Genomic DNA, 20,938 nt, shown 5'->3' on the forward strand with positions numbered 1-20,938 from the left:
CTTGGGTAGTGTGATGAGTTAGGATGGAGGTTTGGAGGGTGAAGAGCTTGAAAGGGTACAGCAGGGAAGAAAGGTTGCTGGTTCCTTGAAAGCCGTGATAAGAAACAGGGAAGTGAAAAAGTTACTTCATGACAATATTGTGATACCAACTCTAACGTATGGAAGTGAAGCTTGGACGTTGCTGGAAGGACACAAGTCAAGAGTGAGAGCAGTGGAAATGAGTTACTTAAGAGGAGCCTGTAGAGTCACATGGAGAGACAGGCTGACGAATGAGGATATAAAGGAGCATTGTGGTGTGGATGTGGATGTGATAGGAAGCGTTATGCTGAATACAATGGGGTGGTTTGGCCATGTGGAGAGGATGGAGGGTGAAAGACTGATGAAGAGAGTGTATGTAAGTGAGGTGGAGGGGGTAAGAGGGAGGGGGAGGCCAAGGATGAGATGGAGGGATGGGGTGGAGAGGTATATGAAAGAGGGGGGTGTGAGTTGGGAGCGGGGTAATGAAATGGCGGGGTACAGAGCGACGTGGAGGCGATTTGTTTGTGGCCACCCCAAACGGGATTGAGGCGTCTGGCAATAGATAGATAGATATATATATATATATATATATATATATATATATATATATATCGTTTCGTTTTCGTTTTTAAAGGCTCCAACATGCTTGCATGTGTCGGCCTTGGTCACCTAATGGCGGCTATCCATGCTGCACGATCCATTGCAGCCTCCCTGTTCAGTCCCTTAACCCTAAGGTCACACTTAATGACCTCGTCCCATGTCTTTCTCGGTCTACCCCTCATAACCCCACCCCCAATATTAACACTTCTCACCTTCCTCACCCAACTATCATCCCCCATCCTCTCCACATGTCCAAACCACCTCAATCTACCTCTCCTCATCACAACACCAATACACTCCAGTCCCATCCTACCTCTCATCTCTTCCATTGTAAACCCAGCCCCTCCAGGCCTTGGACGCAGGGACGCACTGCACATCCACCTAATCATTGTCATTTCTGTACGTCTGAGCCGGCGAATGTCTTCCTCCTTCACTGCCCAGGTCTCACTGCCATACAGCATTACACTCCTAACACACGCTGCATACAAAGACCCCTTAGCACGTAGGGAGAGCCCCCTCAATGTCAGGAGAGGCAAGAGCTCCCTGAACTTCTTCCAACCACTTCTCACCCTAGCCACAGAGCTAGCTCCAGCCCCACCTCCAGCACACAACATGTCTCCTAAATAACAAAACTCTTCCACACACTCAAGAGATTCACCAGCAAGTTCAATTCTTTCACGTCTGACGATCTCCACCTGCTCACCCCGGCAGGAAGGGATGATGAGAGAGGTAAAAACACAAGTAATGGAGAGGGGGATGATGTTGGTAATGGAATATCTCAAATTTGCTGTGTGCTGATGATGCAGTACTACTTGCAAATATTGGACAAGAGCTTGGAAGACTTGTGCAGAGTTTTGCTGATGTCTGTGAGCATCATGCCTTGAGAGTAAATGTAGAAAATAGTAAAGTGATGGTTACTGAGAGAGAAGATGAATCATAGTGTGATGTTACAGTGAATGGAGAGAGACTGGAATTGGTGAGAGTTCAAATACCTTGGTACAGTGATAGAAAAGAGAGGAAAATGTGCAAAAGAAGTGGAAAGTAGATTGACACGAGGAAGGAAATTAGTTGGTGCTATGAAGGTCCTGATAAGAAACAGAGGCTTGAGTGTTGCAGCTGCACGAGGCTTACGTGAAGGAGTATTAGTGCCAACTTTAGCATATGGATGTGAGACTATGGTTTGACATGAAAATGAAAAGTCAAGAGTATGAGCAGTGGAGTGGGAGACTGGAGTAGGGTGATTGGATAGGATACAAAATAATGTGATTTGTGAAAGATGTGGAGTGAGGAAGTCTGTGGACACCAGAATTGAAGAGAGTGTACTGAGATGGTATGGTCATGTGGAGAGAATGGATAACAATAGAGTGGTGAAAAAGGTATATCTGAGCAATTCTGAAAGAGGAAGGAGGCGAGGTAGGCCAAGGAGGAGGTGGAACGATATGGTGGATGAGTGTGTGAGAAAGAGAGGTACGGAAGTCAGTGAGGCTAGGGAACTGACAAGAAATTGAGCTGGGTGGATGAATGTTGTGGGAAGACGTGCATGATCAGGGATTTGGCACCTTTTTTTTAACGTGACAGCGTCCGGATTGACTCTGTCGGATACATTTATGTTAAGCTACAGAATGTGGTGAATGTTTTTGGCGTATCAGAGAGAGCCAGGATTCTGGGGACTTGAACGATGAGTGAATAGAAGAGTAATCCATAGGATTGGGCAAACTTAGGCTGTCTGGAAGTTGCTACTCCTCACTCTTCCCTAGGGAGGGAAAGGAGGTCCAGATGATGATGATGAAAATAGGAAAGATTTTTTATAAACTGATGTCCATAATTGCGGGATTACTTTAAATCAGCAATTTTGTATCAGTTCACTCTAAATCAACATCTTGATTTTGATAATACAGTGATCACTTGGCTATACCATATTTTGTTAGCATTGCCAGATGAAATTCTGCATGCCTGATATTATAACATGTTTTTTGGCTCAAAAACATTTTCATATACCTGAGCCGGTTTCTGCCAACATTGATGAAGTATTGTCGGTTTTCTGATGGCATGGAGGGATTCAAAGATGAGGTCCTATTCAAGGAGTTAATCTCATATGGTGGAGACCACCAACTCTCCATTCCTTAACCTCAGATCCCCTTACCTGAAGGCTTATCTCAAGTCTCTCGCTATGGTATATTTTTTTTTCATTTTGTACCCTTTTTATCACTTTCTATTAACCTAACCATGCCTGTGTGTGTTGCTGGTACTTACCATAATGGTATGTATGTATTTAGTGGGTCTAAATTGTCATAAAAGAGAAAATTTGGGCTTGCACTTGGGGTGTCTGGTATCACTTAGGACACATCCCATAGATTGTGTGTATTTGTTTTTGCACAATTCCGTTATCACTTGGCTCGTAGCAAGTATGTGTGAAAACCAAGGTGCAACTCAAAACAACACCCCACTTTGCTGTCTTTCCAGGGTGTCAAGTTCATGTATGAGTGTGTGACAGGCCGTAGGATCCCAGATAACTATGGATGTATCATGGCAGATGAGATGGGTCTGGGCAAGACTCTTCAGTGTATTACCCTGATGTGGACACTGCTAAGGCAAGGACCTGAGTGTAAACCAGCCATCACAAAGGCTGTGGTTGTTGCCCCATCCAGTCTTGTCAAGGTGAGTCATATAGTATACTTCATTCAGTTTTCCCTTATAGCATTATACAGATCGTTATGTTTTTTAAAATTTATTTATTGGTTCATTGATGAGAAACAGTCTGAGCTTGAGATGTTTTATGACAGACACTTTGGCATATTTCTGCTATATTTTCATTGATAACATTGTGTTGTATTGTTTATAAAGGCTCCAGCGTGCTTGCATGTCTCATCTCAGCGTTGGTAACCTAATGGAGGCTCTCCACGCTTATTGATCTCTGGCAGCCTCCCCATTTAATCCTTTATCCTTGAGGTAGAATATTTGTTACTGTATTAATATGTTTATGTGGATGTGGTAGAATGCATCAGTGATAGCTCTTCTGAGATGGTTTGGCCATGTGGAGAAGATAGAGAATGAGAGACTGGCTAGGATTGTACAGTATTTGAGTGAGGACAAGTGGGGGAAGTGGAGACTGAGGATGCATTGGAGGGATGGTGTGGAGAGGTATATGAGAAGGAGGGAGGGTTATGAGTTGGAGAGAGGGCAGCCTGTTGGCAGAGGAAGAGATGACATTGAGGTAATTTGTATGTGGCCACCATTATCAGGATTAAGGCATGTGGCAATACACAGGTAGATGGAAATTATAATAACCTCCAGATTTAGTGCCTGGAAAGCTTTGGTAGCTATACCGTGCCTGAATTAACCCTTGAACGGCGGGCTGCTTTCCAATTTTACAACCGTGTGTGATGGATTATTTTGGAGAAATTAAAGTGTCATTAAATCAGGCAAAACCTGCATAAATGGATCAGAATAGTTGAGAAAATAAAGAATTGAATGTTACTCTCTTCAAATTGCTCGTGGGCTGGGTGGTGGTGAGAGGTGAGTGATAGGGGTGGTGGCAGGTCAAGGTCACTCTAAGTGGCATGCAACTGAGAGCAGGCAGGCAGAGAGTCTTGGTTTCTGCACTCATTTGTAACAGCAGCCTAAAATATATTAATTTTACATTATGTACACTGTTCTGTGTCTTCTTGGTTCACTTTGAACATTACACACTATATTAAAATGTAAAATTATTCTTATATTACGTCTCTACAATTATAATCTTATCTATCTATCTATCTATCTATCTGTTGCCAGATGCCTTAATCCCACATGGGGTGGCCACAAACAAATTGCCTCCACATCGCCCTGTCCCCCGCCATTTCACTGCCCTGCTTCCAACTCACACACCCCTCTCTCATATACCTCTCCACTCCATCCCTCCATCTCATCCTCAGCCTCCCCCCCCTCTTCCCCCTTCCACCTCACTCACATACACTCTCCTCATCAGTCTCTCACCCTCCATCCTCTCCACATGACCAAACCACCTCAGTGTGTTCCTCCTAACACTTCCTATCACATCCACATCCACACCACAACACTCCTGTATATCCTCATTTGTCAGCCTGTCTCTCCATGTGACTCCACAGGCTCCTCTTAAATAACTCATTATCTTATGTATGTAAGCATTATGTACAACTGTATATTACAGCTGTTCCCACTAATATGTCGTTTGTGTGTGGTATTCTGTCAAGCAGTTGATACAGAAACCCACGCCACACTCAGGGCACCACATAGTTACATCTCTGTTTTTACCTGAGTGTCTCATTGAATTCTTGCACACAACACACCTTCTGTGTTGTTAACAGCCACTTGCATCAACTGGCAGTGAGTCAGGGTGGTGTCCTGAGATATATTCACATCCTAACATGCACTGCTGCCATATCTCCCATTTGCTTCATATAATAGGCCCGCAGAATAGGAATGCGTTCTGGAATGTCAACCACCCTTTCCTGAGCAGACGTTCGGGAACATTGACTGCCCTTTAGGGGTTAAGAATCTCCAACATATAACCACTCCATGTGAAAAGAAAAAATATCAATGTTGCAGTGCAACTTTAATCAAGTGCTTAAAATTGCTTTGATGTGATCTTTCTATCCATAACACCATCCTCATGCTCAAGACTCTTTATGTGCAACCTTTGAATCATTTGTCTCCAACAACATTCTTTCAGAGCAAGGTGCTCCATCTGCTGGACCTCACTTGCCTTGTTTCATTTTGACTGATTCTTCAGTGTGTTTTGTTAAGTACGATGTTTTCCATTTCTTCAGACCAAGGACCCAGTAGTTGTCTTTTTGCCTGAGTAATGGGAGTTTTTGGGTGTATACGATCAGTATATGGCAGGGTAGTTGCTCCTTGTTTTGTACTGTTTTCTTCTAGTTCTCTCTGTCTGTCTGTCTGTCTGTCTGTCTCTCTCTCTCTCTCTCTCTCTCTCTCTCTCTCTCTCTCTCTCTCTCTCTCTCTCTCTCTCTCTCTCTCTCTCTCTCTCTCTCCTCTTTTCTCTCTCTCTCTCTCTCTCTCTCTCTCTCTCTCCTCTTTTCTCTCTCTCTCTCTCTCTTTCTCCTCTTTTCTCTCTCTCTCTCTCTCTCTCTCATCAAGTGTAGATGTTTCTTTTCATGTTTAGAAACGTATTCAGGCTACAGTTCACGAGTTACGGCCTGAAAACTGCGTCATGGTCACTCGTAAGTACACCATTTTGTGCAGTATTGGTTAGCTACAGCTCGCCTACAGTTAACTCGATCAAGTTGCTGGGCCGGACATACTGTATTATGTCTGTGCTAGAGTTAGTCGCTCTCACGCAGACCCACAACTTCATGCTGCAATATTTTTCTTTGATCGCTCTGTCTAAATGCACTTTTCATGATGGAATGTTGGTTTTGGAGTAATTTTAAAGCTAAATAGTTTTACTTTATTGTAGCATGTTCGAAAAGAGAAAACAGAGAAAATAAAAAGTCAGAATGACGAGTTGAAGTTAGGCAAAAAACACGAATTTTATACCTCCATAGAAAAATATTTGGGAAAAAAAAAACTATTGAAGATTTATAAGTCTGATTTAAACCATGCAAAACCAATAAATTATCTTCACAGTGCTATATAGATTATGATTATTTATGCATTATCTTGTGGTGTGAAGCGAAAGGAAAAAGAGCCAATATTTTTATTGTTCTCGGCCGCATATTCACTTAGCAGTCTTTTTCTTTGATCGATCAGTGTAAATACATCTTTTACAATTGAATGCTGGTTGTGGAGTTATTTTAAAGATGAATAGTTGTAGTTTACCATAGTATAATTACGATTGCATGCTGGTTGTGGTGTTATTTTAAAGATGAATAGTTGTAGTTTATCATAGTACAGTATATTCAAAAAGGGAAAACAAAGGAAAAAAAAAAGTGTAAATGACAAGGTGAAGCTACGTGAAATCCAAAAATTTTATACCTTGCCATAGAAAAATATTCAGCAATAAAAATCTAATAAAGATATATACATCTGGTTTAAACCATACGAAACTACAATAAATTGCCTCTACAGTGCTATATAGATTATACTGTTGTTATTTATGTATTTTATTGAGCGGTAAGGTGAAAGGAAAAAAATCCAAATTTTTTTATGATTCTCGGTCACATTCACTAGGCAATCTTTTTCTTTGATCAGTCAGTGTAAATACAACTTTTAAGAGTGAATGCTGTTTGTGCTGTTAGTTTAAAGATGAATAGTTGTAGTTTATTGTAGTATATTCAAAAAAGGAAAACAAAGAAAATAAAAAGTCACTATGATGAGATGAAGTTAGGTGAAAACCATAAATTTATACTTTGCTGTAGAAAAATATTCAGTAATAAAAATCAAACAAAGATATATTAATTGGTTTAAATCATGCAAAACTACAATAATTACCTTTACAATGCTGTACACCTGTTGTCATGGTAGATGTTACAGAACACAATGAAGTGCTTTCTTTTCATGCGAAAAGCTGGTTATTTCCAACCCCCGTACCTATAGACCTACTCTCCTCAGCCTACTTTATCTCCCCACAGTCTAGTAATCTCCCCACACCTGCATACACCTGTTTTCATGGTTGGTGTGACAGAACACTTTGAAATGACCTGTTTCAATAAGAAAAATATGTACTTATCAAAATTTTCATATTTTGTTTTTGAGGGGTAACTATCATAAACTTTTTTTTAACTTTGACACGCGATTATGTGGTAACCATTAGGCCTATGGGGGTACGGATTGCGTTGTCAGGTGTGTATTTTATTCCTCTTTAGCCAGAACACAGTCAGTTTGCCCTTGGTGAAAGTTGCCAAAACACCCCCGAATTGCAGTTGTGGGAGGTACCCTGCCTGAAACAATTGCGGTCTTAAGGGGTTAAGCACTTGGTTAGTGTGATAAGTAAGGATGGAAGTTTAGAGGGTGAAGTGCTTGAAAGGGTAAAACAAGGAAGAAAGGTTGCTGGTTGTTTGAAAGCAATGATACGAACAGGGAAATGAGCATGGAAGTAAAAAAGCCCTTTTGTTTTGGAGTTATGACTGATGAAGAAGAAGGAAAGAAGAACAAAATCAGTATTTTTGCAGTTTGATTTTGCGACTCCTACAAAGTTTAGCACGACTTTGCAAGTAGTTTTGCACTTGAATAGCGAAGGTCTTTTAGTTCATAAGCTTCGAACTAAGCTTTGCAACCATTTTCCTGTGAATGCTCCTATACCCTATGGGGGAGTATGCCACTCTGAACCTGCGCCATTCCTACTTCCAGAGTGCTACCGTACTCTGTGATAATAATACTGTACTGTGCAATGATAAACATGTCTTTTACAGGTATTTACCTTATTGTGGTGAACATAGCTGAAGTGGTCAGGCAGTCCGGACTGCTTCTGGCTTTATCGGACTTTTTCCTATACAGTATTAAAGAATTTAGTCCGGTAGCTCCTTGATTCCGATAAAAATGAATTCTGGTCTATTGAAGTCTTTTATATCAAGGTTTTACTTTAGTAATAGAGTAACCCTGGTCCGTATGGCCAAGCAGACCTGTCAGTCGCAGGTAAGCAATCGCTCCTGCATGGGCATACAATGCTTCAGCTTGATGTGCTGTTGAATGGAATGGATGAATTGGAGTAGTGTTCAAACACCTTAGTGCAGTAATGTAAAAGAGAAATAAATATGCAGAGGGTTTTGAGAATAATTTAGCTTAGGGAAAAAAGATATGTGGAGTAATAATAAAGACCTTGATGTAAAAAGAGAGGTCTACATATTGAGGCTGTAGGGTGATTTCATGAAAGCTCATTACTGTCTGCATCAACATTAAATCATGAGAATAGTATGACATGAGTATGAAAGGTCAAGTGTAAGAATTTGGAGGAAGTGCATATAGTGAACTTGATAAGAAACAGTGAGATTTGCAAAAGACATGGAATAACCAGGTATATAGATACAGGGGTAAAAGAAGTGTGTGTAGAAAGCGTGGTCATGTACAGTATTTGGAATGGATGTAGGTCTGGTGGTGAAAATGGTATATATAAGTATAAGGATGAGGATGAGGTCTGGTCGACTGAGAAGGAGATGGATGGATGGATATAGTAAATGAATGTGAGATATGGACATTATGAAGGTTAGGAAAGGGACAGAGGATTCAGTGTTTGGATGAATTCTGTATGGAGAAGGACATGACATAGCTTTGGCAGTGCCTTTTAAGTCTGAGGCAACTGACAGCAAACCCCTTTCTGTATCCTCCTAGTTTCTCTATACTCATTTCAAAGCCAAAGGTGGCTGTTGTGTATATATACGCAACAACTTATCTTGCTCTCGTGTTCCTGAACTCGATTCTTCTGAATTCTCTACACTCTGGCTTCGGCTTTCCTGTCATTCTCTGACTAAATATATCTGTGTTGTTTACTTATCTCCTAATTCTACTGACAATCAAAAATTATTTAACTATCTTACTTCTATGATGGAACACATTCTATCCATTTCTCCTTTCTCTGAAATCTCCATTCTTGGAGATTTCAATGTTCACCACCACCTTTGGCTCTCCTCTCCTTTCACTGATCCACCTGGTGAACAAGCCTACACCTTTTCTATCCTTAATGACCTAGAGCAGCTTGTACAGCACCCTACCCGTATCCCTGACCGCCTTGGAGAGAGCTCCAACATACTTGATCTCTTCCTTACAACTAATCCTTCTGCTTACACTGTTGATCTTTTCTCTCCGTTGGGCTCCTCTGATCACAATCTTATCACCTTAACCTGTCCTATTGCTCCGGTACAGCCTGCGGACCCTCCAAAAAAATGTCGTCTCTGGCACTTTGGAGCTGTGGATTGGGAGGCCCTCAGGCAGTACTTCTTTGATTTTCCCTGGAATGATTATTGCTTCCATGGCTGGGAGCCATCTGGGTGTGCCTTGCGCATTACAGAGGTTATTCTCTTGGGCATGGAAGCATACATTCCTTTCTCACATCCTTTGACTAATGCACGAAAGCCTTGGTTTAATCACGCTTCTTCTGATGCTGTCCGCAACAAGGAGAGGGCCTATAAAAGGTACTGGAGCCAACCCACCCCTGAATCACATCTTTTATACATTTCTGCCTGGAATCGTGCTGTCTGTTCTTCGCTCTGCTAAAAATAATTTCATCCGTACCAAATGCTCTCAACTCTCTAACTCGAACTCTTCCCGCTCCTTCTGGCACCTTGCCAAAAACCTTTCTAACAACTTTACCTCATCATCCTTCCCTCCTCTTTTCTACTCTGATGGCTCTGTAGCTATTTCTTCTACTGATAAAGCAGATATCTTCGCTCAGACTTTCTCCTCCAACTCCACCTTAGACGATTCCGGTGCTGTTCCTCCCTCACTTCACCCCTCTGACTTCCTCATGGCTAACATAAAATTTCTTCAGCTGATGTATTTTCTGCCATTGCTGGCCTTAGTACTAATAAGGCTTATGGGCCTGATAGAGTCCCTCCTGTTGTTCTCAAGAACTGTGCTTCTGTGCTTACTCCCTGCCTAGGCAAACTCTTTCGCCTTTGTCTGTCAACTTGTACTTTTCCTTCTTACTGGAAGTTTGCTCTCATTCAGACAGTCCCAAAGAAGGGTGACCATTCCCAACTCTCTAACTATCGTCCAATTGCTTTAACATCCTGTATCTCAAAAGTTTTCGAGTCAATTCTTAAAAGAAAAATTTTAAAGCATCTTTCCTGTCACAACCTTCTTTCTGATCGTCAGTATGGGTTCCGTCAGGGACACTCAACACGCGATCTTCTCACCTACCTTTCAGACTCCTGGTCATCCTCTTTTCGGGACTTTGGCGAAAGCTTTGCCATTGCACTTGACATCTCAAAGGCTTTTGATCGAGTCTGGCATAAATCTTTAATTTCCAAACTGCCCTCTTATGGTTTCTATCCTTCTATCTGTGCCTTCATCTCTAGCTTCCTTTCTGGTCGTTCTATAGCCGCTGTTGTAGATGGCTATTGTTCTTCTCCTAGATCTATTAACAGTGGTGTTCCTCAGGGCTCTGTCCTATCACCAACTCTCTTCCTTTTATTCATCAATGACCTTCTAAGCTGTACATCTAACCCTATCCACTCATACGCTGATGACTCCACCCTTCACCTTTCCATTCGATTCCAGCAACGTCCATCTCAGCAGTTACTTCAACAGGCAAGGGATGAGGCTATGGCACACCTAATGTCTGACTTGGCTCATATCTCTGACTGGGGTAAAAATAATCTGGTTGTTTTTAATGCATCAAAGACTCAGTTTTTGCACCTATCAACCTGACAAAATCATCCACAGGTATACCCACTTATGTTTGATAATACTCAACTTAATCCTGCATCATCGTTGAACATGCTTGGGGTTTCATTTACTCGGGACTTGTCTTGGAAAGATCATATTACATCTCTTGTAAAATCTGCTTCCAAGCCATTGGGTGTGCTAAGCCGACTCCGTTCCTTCTTTACCCCTGCAAAATTGTTGACTCTATACAGGGGTTTTATCCGCCCCTGTGTGGAATACAACTCTCATGTATGGGGGGGCTCCCCACATACAGCTCTTCTCAATAGGGTGGAGTCAAAGGCTTTTCGTCTCATTAACTCTCCCCCTCTTACTGACTCCCTTCAACCTCTGTCTCTTCGCCGCAGTGTTGCATCTTTATCTCTTTTCTATCGCTACTTCAATGGTCACTGTTCCTCTGAACTGTCTGCATGCATTCCTCCACTTCTTCGACGGGTGCGTAGCACTCGTCTAGCAACAAACTCACCCCTTTTCTGTCCAACTCTCTAATGCAAGAGTCAACCATTACTCCCAGTCTTTCATTTATGCAACAGGTCAACTCTGGCACTGTCTCCCTCTGTCTGTATTTCCTGCTTCCTATGATCTCCAGTCTTTCAAACGCAGTGTGCCCAGGCATCTCGAAATGCATGGATCTTGAATTTGGCTCTCTCTTGTATTTTGTTTTTCTCTTGGAGAGAACAGTATTGTGGGCTCATTGCCTTTGGTTCCTTCTCCTCCAAAAAAAAAAAAAAAAAAAAAAAAAAAAAAAACAAGACTCTGGTAGGTGCACTGTGCAGCCTCGTTATGTGATACATTGCTATGACAGTAAATCAAAAGTTATACCCCGTCTCGGAACAGTGTTAGAAATTTAGTTGTGTTTTCTCTACAACGAAATTTTCAAATACCTGCACTTGAGAATCTTGTGCAGACTTGGTGACATAGGCAAAATGGCCACCCAGCATTTACATTGGCTGTGATTGTTGCCTTTCATTGTACAGTATTTTGTGCATGAAAAGCCACTGAAACACCACTGTTATTGTCATATAATAATGAAAGTGCTTAAAAAAAAAGTGCAGTGTGTAGTATTAAGTGAAGTGATACTTTTTTGTGTGTTAAATACTGAAACTTGTGTTTTGAAAATGTTGTCAACCCTATGTAACCATCATCTCCCTAATAGGCCTCTTCTCATCTGACTGAGCCAAGGTGGCCACCCAGTGTTTACATTGGCTGTGATTGTTGCCTTTCATTCTACTTTGTGCAGGAAAGGCCACTGAAACACCATTATTATTGCCAAATAACAGTGCAGGTGCATAACAAATGGTGCAGCGTGATATATGAAGTGAAGTCACACCTTTTTGTGTCTGAAATACTGAAACCTGTGACTTGGAAATCGTGCCAACCTTACGTAATCATCATATCCATAGCGGGCCTTTACTGAGCTGACAGAGCGTTTACAGTCGCTGTGATTGTCAGCCTTTCATTTTCTATCTATCTATCTATCTATCTATAGCCCGACGCCCTAATCCCGCAAAGGGTGGCCACAGACAAAACGCCTCCAAGTCGCTCTGTCACCCACCATTTGACTACCCTCCCCCCACTCCCCCTCCCCCCTCCCTCATGTACCTCTCAACTCCAACTCTCCACCTCATCCTCAGTCTACCTCTCCCTCTCCCTCCCTCCACCTCACCTACATACACCCTCTTAGTCAGTCTTTCATTCTCCATTCTCTTCACATGTCCAAACCACCTCAGTGTATTTCTCCTAATCTTCTCAACCACATCCACATCCACCCCACAGCGTTCCTTCACTTCTTCATTCGTCAACCTGTCCCTCCACGTCACTCCACATGCTCCTCTCAAGTAACTCATTTCCACTGCTCTCACTCTTGACTTGTTCCCCTCTTGCAAGGTCCATGCCTCGCTCCCATACGTCAGGGTAGGGATCACAATACTATCATGCAGTGACTTCTTAACTTCCATACTCACCTCCCCATTTCTCATCACTGCTTTCAGTGTACCAACAACCTTCCTTCCCTGCTGTACTCTTTCACGCACTTCATCCCCCAAAGTTCCATCCTTACTCATCACACTACCCAAGTACTTGAATGCACTCACATTCTCCATATCCTCACCATCCAACCTCACTGCACACTCTGTGACTTGATTCCTCTCAAACACCATAACTTTACTTTTATTTACATTAACTTTCAGATTCCTCCTCCTACACACTGTCCCAAATTCATTCACCAAACCTTGCAACTCCCATTCATCTTCACTCAGCAGTACTGTATCATCAGCAAACAGCAACACCGGAAGCTTCCAAATCTCACCCTCATTCATTAGAGCCACCCCCACATCCACTGCCCTACCCTGCACCTCCTTTACAACCCCATCCATATACTGTATATATTAAACAGCCATGGAGACATCACACACCCCTGTTTCAGTCCCACATTGAGATCAAAGAACTCACTCAGCTCACCATCCATTCGCACCGTAACCCTATCTCCCTCGTACATACTCTTCACAGCATTCAACAATTTCCCCTCCGCTCCATATATTTTTAATACCTTCCACATACCTTGGCTATCTATTCTGTCATAAGCTTTCTCCAAGTCCATGAAGGCAGCATACACTTTCCTCCCCTTCTCTAGATACTTCTCCACTAAACATCTTAGAACAAATATCTGATCTACACACCCTTTTCCCTTCCTAAATCCCCCTTCTTCTTCTCCAACTAGCTCCTCTGTCATATGCCTAACCCTATCAATGAGTACTCTACCATATATTTTACCAGTCACACTAAGTAGGCAAATACCCCTGTGGTTACCACATACTTCTCTCTCTCCTTTTCCTTTGTATAAAGGAACAATTATACCTGATTTCCAGTCCTCTGGAACCCTTCCCTCGTCCCAAGCCAATCTACACAACTTCCATATCCACTCCACAACAATCTCATCCCCATACCTAAGCATTTCACCACACACTCCATCAATTCCTGGGGCCTTTCCCAACTTAATATTCCTCATCGCTTCCACTACTTCCACCCTACTGATCTCTTCCTCCCTCCTCTCATCTCTTCTTCTCCCAGCCATTCCCCAACCACTTATACTCGCACTGCTTTCACTCTCCACATTCAACAAATCCTCAAAGTGCTCCTTCCATCTCCTCAGTTTCTCTCTCTTCTCCACCAACAATCTATTATTCCTATCTTTCACTCCCCTACTATTTCCCCTTTCACACTGCCTTACTTTCTTTACCTCCTTCCAAAACAATTTCTTACTCTCCCTCCATTTCACACTCAGATTCCTCCCAAACTCCTCATCCACTTTCTTTTTACTCTCCTTCACCAGTCTCTTAACCTCCCTTCTCCTGCTCACATATACCTCTCTCTTCTCTCTCTCATCTTCTCCCCTGCCTCTACTCGCTAACCATTCACTATATGCCTTCTTCTTTTGTTCCACAGTTCGTTTCACCTCATCATTCCACCATGCTGTCCTTTGCACACCCTTGCATCTCCTCCTCACTCCACAAACCACCTCACACGCTGCGCCTATCTCTTCCGTGAATATCTTACATACGTCTTCCACCCCTTCCATCTGCTCTAGCTCATACCTTCCCAGTCTTTCTTCCACTATGCTCTTATACTCTGTCATTTTCTCACTATCTTGCAATTTCTCCACTCTTCTCACAGGAGTTGCTTCCTCCTGTCTTCCCCTTCGTCTCCTCAACCACTTTCTTTGCAGCTCTACCTTTGCCATCACTAAGTGATGGTCCCAGACTCCATTCCCCCACCCTCTCCACACTTTTGCATCCAACACTTGTCTTCTCATTCGCTCATCCACACACACGTAGTCTATCATTGCCTTTCGTTCAACAAGTTAACCATCCATCCTCCTCATTACTCTCCATGTATACCGGTGGATCATCTTATGCCGAAAGTAGGTGTTGGCTATTGCCAACCCCTTACAAGCACAGATGTCCACCAAAGCACTTCCATTCCCATCTACGTCAGCTGGCACACCCCACTGACCAACCACTCCATCCACTCGTACATTCCCAACTTTGCCATTCATTATACTGTACAGTATTTTGTGCATGAAAGGCCACTGAGGCACCATTGCTATTACCAAATAACAGTGCAAGAGCTTAACAAACAGTGCAGTGTTTGATATTAAGTGAAGTGATACTGCATCTTTTGTGTGGAGTGATTGCCCAGGTGCTCCAACTGTCTCCTAGCCCTGGGGACATGGGGGACCCTTAGTGATGACTCATGCTGGCAGAGGACAAAATTCTGGTGGGTAGCAGTTTTTTATTTTTTTTTTTTAGGTTTTGAGGTCAAGGTCACCCTACCTAACCCCACTGAACATGTTATATCGACCTCATTATGTGATAATTCGTGATGCAATAGGTCTTCACTTGCTGCAACCTTATTGAATAACGAGGCTGGACTGTATGAGGTCTAATAGAACAGTATCTGACATTTAGCTGGTGGAGGAAAAGGGGAAGCTTACCAAGTTCAGACTTTAATCCCCTTCAGTGTATGTCCCAATGGAACTCAACACATTTAGCCCAGAAGTCCTCCCATCATGGAAAAATTTTGTAAAGTCAGATTTTGGGATTGGCAACAAGATCTTTGTTGCATTTGTCATTATCTCACTTGTGTCCTCAACTTTCTAACCCTTCAGCAGCATCTTCATTGTAGGAAATAGCCAAAAGTCACAGGGTGCCATACCTGGTGAGTAGGGAGCCTACTGAATGTGTGTGATCCTGTGTTTGGTAAAAAAACCCGGGGTGAGATAGGACGAGTGAGCTGGAGCACTGTCGTGGTGGAGTTGCCAGTCCACTCCCTCCCACAACTATTGTCTTTTGTGAAACATTTTATTCCATAGGCATTGGAGAACTCCCAGGTAGCACTCATTATTGATTTTTTGGCCTTGTGGAGTGTACTTATAATGAACAACACGTTGATAGTTGTAACAAAAACTGTCAGCATGAGCTTCACCTTGTTCTGATACTGCTGTGTCATCTTTGGCCATAGCTTCATCGCCAGAAACCTGTTGAATCTTTCTGATGGTTTCAGATTGCATTTTACCAAGTTTTTGACAAAATTTGATACCATAACGTTGTTCACTTCACTTAGTCATTGTTTCACAAAACAAAAGTTCTACGAGCAACAAGAATGCATCCTCAGATACGCTTTGTTTAGAATGACTGGGCAGGGTGGTAGCACTGAACCTATTTGAGAATGTGCACAGTGATTCAAGGTCACCTTTCACTTAGTTGCATTGCTTTGCTCTTACTTGTTTATGAGAGAAGAAAAATGTTGGCTACTTTGCTATTGGACTTCATATGTGAAGTACAGGCAGACCCCTAGATGCGATACCCTGGGTTAGTGATGGGGATAAAAATACCACCCTACCCTGCCGAACAATGGCCAAACCCCGATATAACGATGGGTTTTGTTTTTTCTAAAATCAATTTTGATGATACTTTACTTAAATTTTGTGTTTAAGCTGATTTATAAACTGTTTTCAGACTCAGATTAATGTGTTTTAGTTGTAGGTGGAGTGAACATGTCATTTTGGGGAACAGCTTACTAAATTTGATTTTTTCTAGACATATTTGTTGATTTTCAGATATTATTTTTGGGTTTAGGTGAATTATAAACTGCCTTTAGGCATAGTTTAGCTTGTTTTAAAGCTATTTGGGGGTTTAGGTTACCTAGAAACTTATTTGGACTCATTTGGGTGGGTTTAGGACTTGGGATGGGGGGAAACCCAAGGCTCAAAAACACATCCTTATACCTTACATGTTAAATCTATCCCAAGTTATGATACCCTGCCTAGCGATGGGTTTTTACTTAACCAGTTGCACCTTTAAACCGGGGTATGTCTGTACTGTACTTTTATAAAGCCTTGAAGAAAAATGTGCTGATGGTTAGCATTGTGAAATGGAGTTCTGTTTCTAGGGGCTTGAATGATATACGGTCATCCCTTAACATCCACGGGTGTTAGGTAACAGAGACACACGTGAATGTTAAAAATCCGTGGATATGTGCTGCCCCCCTTAAAAACACCTCTGGACCCCCCCATTTCTTTATATAACTAAAGAAAAACCCTGTGTGCATGTTTACAACCACTTTATTTAATACGGGAACACTAAACAACTACTTTATTTAATACAAGAAGACTAAAAGTTAAAAATAGTGAATAGTGTACTCCTGCATGGCCTCTTCTGACTACTGTGCTCATCCTAGCTCCCTCCAAAAGGAAGAATGTTACAGTATATTTCATTCACTGGATAATGCCATTGCTGTACTAAAACATCAACTAACTGTGCCTGGGATAATGTTCCAGTGTCAGCAGAGTTCAACGAGATTTTTTTTTTTCTGTAGCCATCTGCGAATATTCAAAACTGTGTATGTTAAAACCGTGGATGTTAAGGGATGACTGTATCAATGATTTTGTGGCCCATTTCACTGGGGATAGTGTTGTTAGCATCCCACTTCCTTATTTTCCCTCTTCTTGTGTCAGGATCCATCATCACCCCATCTTAGGTGGGAGTGAGGATCTTGATGATGATCTGGTAAAACTACAGAAAAATCATGGATGTGAATTTGTGTTATGGATATAAGCTATTTTGGCTGGGATGCATAGATGAATATGGTGGTATGGGTTTACTGGTTGAGGAGAAATGGGTGAAATGTGTCATGAATTTAATGAAGAATTATTGCAGTGAAAATATTGTGTGATAAACTCATGATTTCAGTTATTTTGGCATATGCTCCAACAGAATCGCTTGGATGATGTAGAAAAAGATCAATTATAGGATGACTTGATATGTGTGGTTGGTGGTACAAGGGATGAAGAGATTGTGCATTTTGGTGGGGATTTAAATGGTCATGTGGGTGAAGCAGCTCAGGGATATGAAGGGGTTCATGGGGGTTGTGCATACAGTACAAGAAATATGGGGAGGCAGTGATTATGACTGTGTGCAACACACATGTTAGGAAAAGAGAGGGCAGGTTGATTACATATTAGTCTGGCAGAAATAGTAGCCAGATTGACTATTTCCTGCTCAGGAGGGCTGATATGATGTTGGTAAAGAATGTTAAAGTTATTGAGAGCAAAGAGTATGTGCAACAGCATAAATTACAGTACTGATATGGGACATTGTGCTTAAGGAGTGGGTGATGAGGAAGAGGGCCTGTACATCTAGAAGGAAAATATGGACGTTGAAAAAATAAGCAGTAAGGGATGCCGTCTACTGTACAGTGAGATGAGTAGTGTGGTGACTGAACAGGCAGTTGTTGACTGGTATCAGTGAACATTACAGAGCTCTAATTATCCATTGAGAGTTGCTGATTCAGTGGGTGGATGGAGAAGGGGCCTTCCAAAACCTAAGGTAACATGGTGTTGGGATGAGGGTGTAGAAACCACTATTAAGGAGAAAAGAAGGCTTTTCAGGAATGGAAGAGGAGTGGTAACAGAGAGGAATACTTGGCTGTCAAACATAGGGCCAGAAAGGAGGTATACAGGGCAAAATATGAGACAGAGACCTTTACTGGATAACCTAAATAGTGCTAAAAGGAATAATATGATGTTTGAGGTGGCAAAGCACATAAAGAGGGGAAACAGGGATATCACAGGTGAGCAGTATGTGAAGAATGGTAAAGGAAAGGTATTGATGAACAGTGAGGATATTAAGGATGCCTGGAGAGAGAATTATAACTGATTGCTTAACAAGAAGTTTGACTGAAACAGGGAAGGTTTGGAGTCAGTGGATCCAGTGTTTGGCCTCTTGCCTTTCATTGATGCTGCTACTATGAACAAGGCAATAGGCAGGATGCAGTTGGGGAATGGAGCGGGTGTCTTCGAGTTGACTGCTGATATGCTGAAGGCCTCAGGAGGTATAGGAGTATGGTTAATTACTGACTTAACCCGAGGCGTCCCGTTGATGTATGGGTACGTTGCAACATTATGTAACTGCCAGTCCCGAAGACGTACTGGTACGTCGCGCAATTGCAAGGTTCATAATTTGCACAATTTTCAATTCGCGCGTGATTTTTGGTACGTATACACGGCACACCTTCCTCTATTCCTCTACAAGATGCCAGGCAGGGACAATGCCTTACACAGCATTACCTTCCCCCCCCCCTCACTGCACGCCATTGTCTCGGCAATTCACCTGTTACCAGTGACCTGGCCAATAAAGACATTCAGGGCTGGAGTGATTCCCCAATCGATGACAATGTGGAGGACAAAGTTTACATAGCATTAGAGGAAGAAAGTCAGAAATGATGATCAGGTAATGTTGCCGTAAAAGGTCAGGTATGTTGATGAGTTAGTGAGTGAAAGAATGCTCATAATGCCTATATTACTGTTTGAAAACCAATATACTCTCGTACTACATATAAATTCGTACCAAATAAATAAATAAATACCGTTTATGAATGGTGTGGAATAGTTACCCTCCCATAGAACTCGTTTTCTTTGGAGCCAGCCTGATAGAAAACCCAGTAAGGTAAGGAGGTACTTCTACCTGTATCGAGTATTTTAAACCTCAGGTGAGCGATTTCTCTATGAATTTTTGATGTTTCTCACCAAAAGCAGAGGTTTTAGCCAAAATTTTTTTTTTCCAAAATAGCTCGGGATTGGGGGGTATCAGAGATGCGAAATCGGTCGGGACATGACGGGTTAATAAAGGTTATTATATATAAGTGTGTTGTCCCAGATGACTGGCTGAAGAGTATGCTTGTAAATTAGTACAAGGGGAAAGGTGATGCTCTGGAAAGCGGAAACCATAGAGGCATTTAATTTTTGACCAGATAATGAAAGTAATGGAGAGAGTTGTAGATGGTATGATGAAGGAAAGAATGAATATTGATAAGATACAGTTAGGATTTATGCTAGGCAAAGGGACCACTGATGCCATATTCATCATCTGACATATTCATAAAAAATGTATGGGAAAGAAAAGGGAGTTATACTTTGTAACTGTTGATTTGGAGAAGGCCTTTGACAGTCCCTAGGGAGGTGTTGAAGTGGGCAGTGAGAAAGCTTGGGATCAAGGAGTGGCTGGCTAGAGTGGCTATGGTTGTGTCTGTGGGTACTCACACCCAGGTGAGAGTGAATGGAACTTTAAGTGATGAGTTTTCTGCAAATGTTTTCTTTCCTTGTCCTTCTGCCTACTGGTGACTTTGCACTCCCTCTTCTGTCTTTCTTTCCTTCATTCTTTCCTCTTACTTCTGCCTGTGGGTGACTTTACATTGAGTGACAAGCCAAGTGGTTTCCTGTACACCTGGAAACCATTTACTGTGCTGAGTGGTAACCATATTACCAAATTTTGGTGCCTGATGGTTTAGTGGGTAATTACGGCACTCTAATCGGATTGAGCTGGTGAAGGTTTATATCCAAGGGGTGGTTGGGGTTTATTGCTCTTGTAATACCACTCAGGGATGAGTGAGGCTGCTCATTCTCATTTTAAATGTCAGGACCAACTTGCCTAGCCACAGGCTCCTACTCCCCTCATGGGGCAACTTAGGATTGGATGATGGATGGATGGATTGACTGATATGCATCTTAGGTCAGTCTTGAGCCCTGCAATGTGTCTCATGGTGCTTGCAGCTCTATCTCTTCAGAAATGGACTCCCATGGGAGATGTTGTTTGCTGATGACTTGGTATTAGTTGCAGAGAATGAAAAGGAGGTGGAGGAAAGAGTTAGGGAATAGAGAGATGGAATGGGGCATGAGGGTTTGAGAGTAAATGTGGAAAAAAACAAAGCTGATGATATCTAGGGCTGGTGGTGATACTGTCAAAGCAGAGGGAGTGTGGCCATGTGCAGTTTCCCACAAGTGTGTGGGAAGTACCTCCATCTTGTAAAGTGTTTGTGATATGTGGGTTCATAAGAGATGTATTGGTATTAGTGGTGGACTGCGGAATAATGCTGATTTTGTATGTATGTTGAGTTGGGGAGAGCTTGTAGAGATTGTCAGGCATGAAAGGATTGATCTTAGTGAAGAGTTTCATGAGTGTGTGTAAGA

General features: G+C 42.2%; 1 protein-coding gene across 1 annotated transcript in view; it reads left to right on the plus strand.

Annotated features, from left to right (window-relative positions):
- Positions 1 to 20,938, plus strand: part of okr (DNA repair and recombination protein RAD54-like okr) — a 152,559-nt gene that overhangs the window by 48,148 nt on the left and 83,473 nt on the right. Inside the window, exon 4 of the mRNA XM_080272769.1 lies at positions 3,082 to 3,276. Within this exon, the coding sequence (XP_080128895.1) occupies positions 3,082 to 3,276 (195 nt within the window). The remainder of the gene's footprint in view (positions 1 to 3,081; positions 3,277 to 20,938) is intronic.

Source organism: Coenobita brevimanus, chromosome 51 (assembly GCF_032717465.1).
Source record: "Coenobita brevimanus isolate Jiangsu-jjx chromosome 51, ASM3271746v2, whole genome shotgun sequence".
Lineage (NCBI taxonomy): Eukaryota > Metazoa > Arthropoda > Malacostraca > Decapoda > Coenobitidae > Coenobita > Coenobita brevimanus.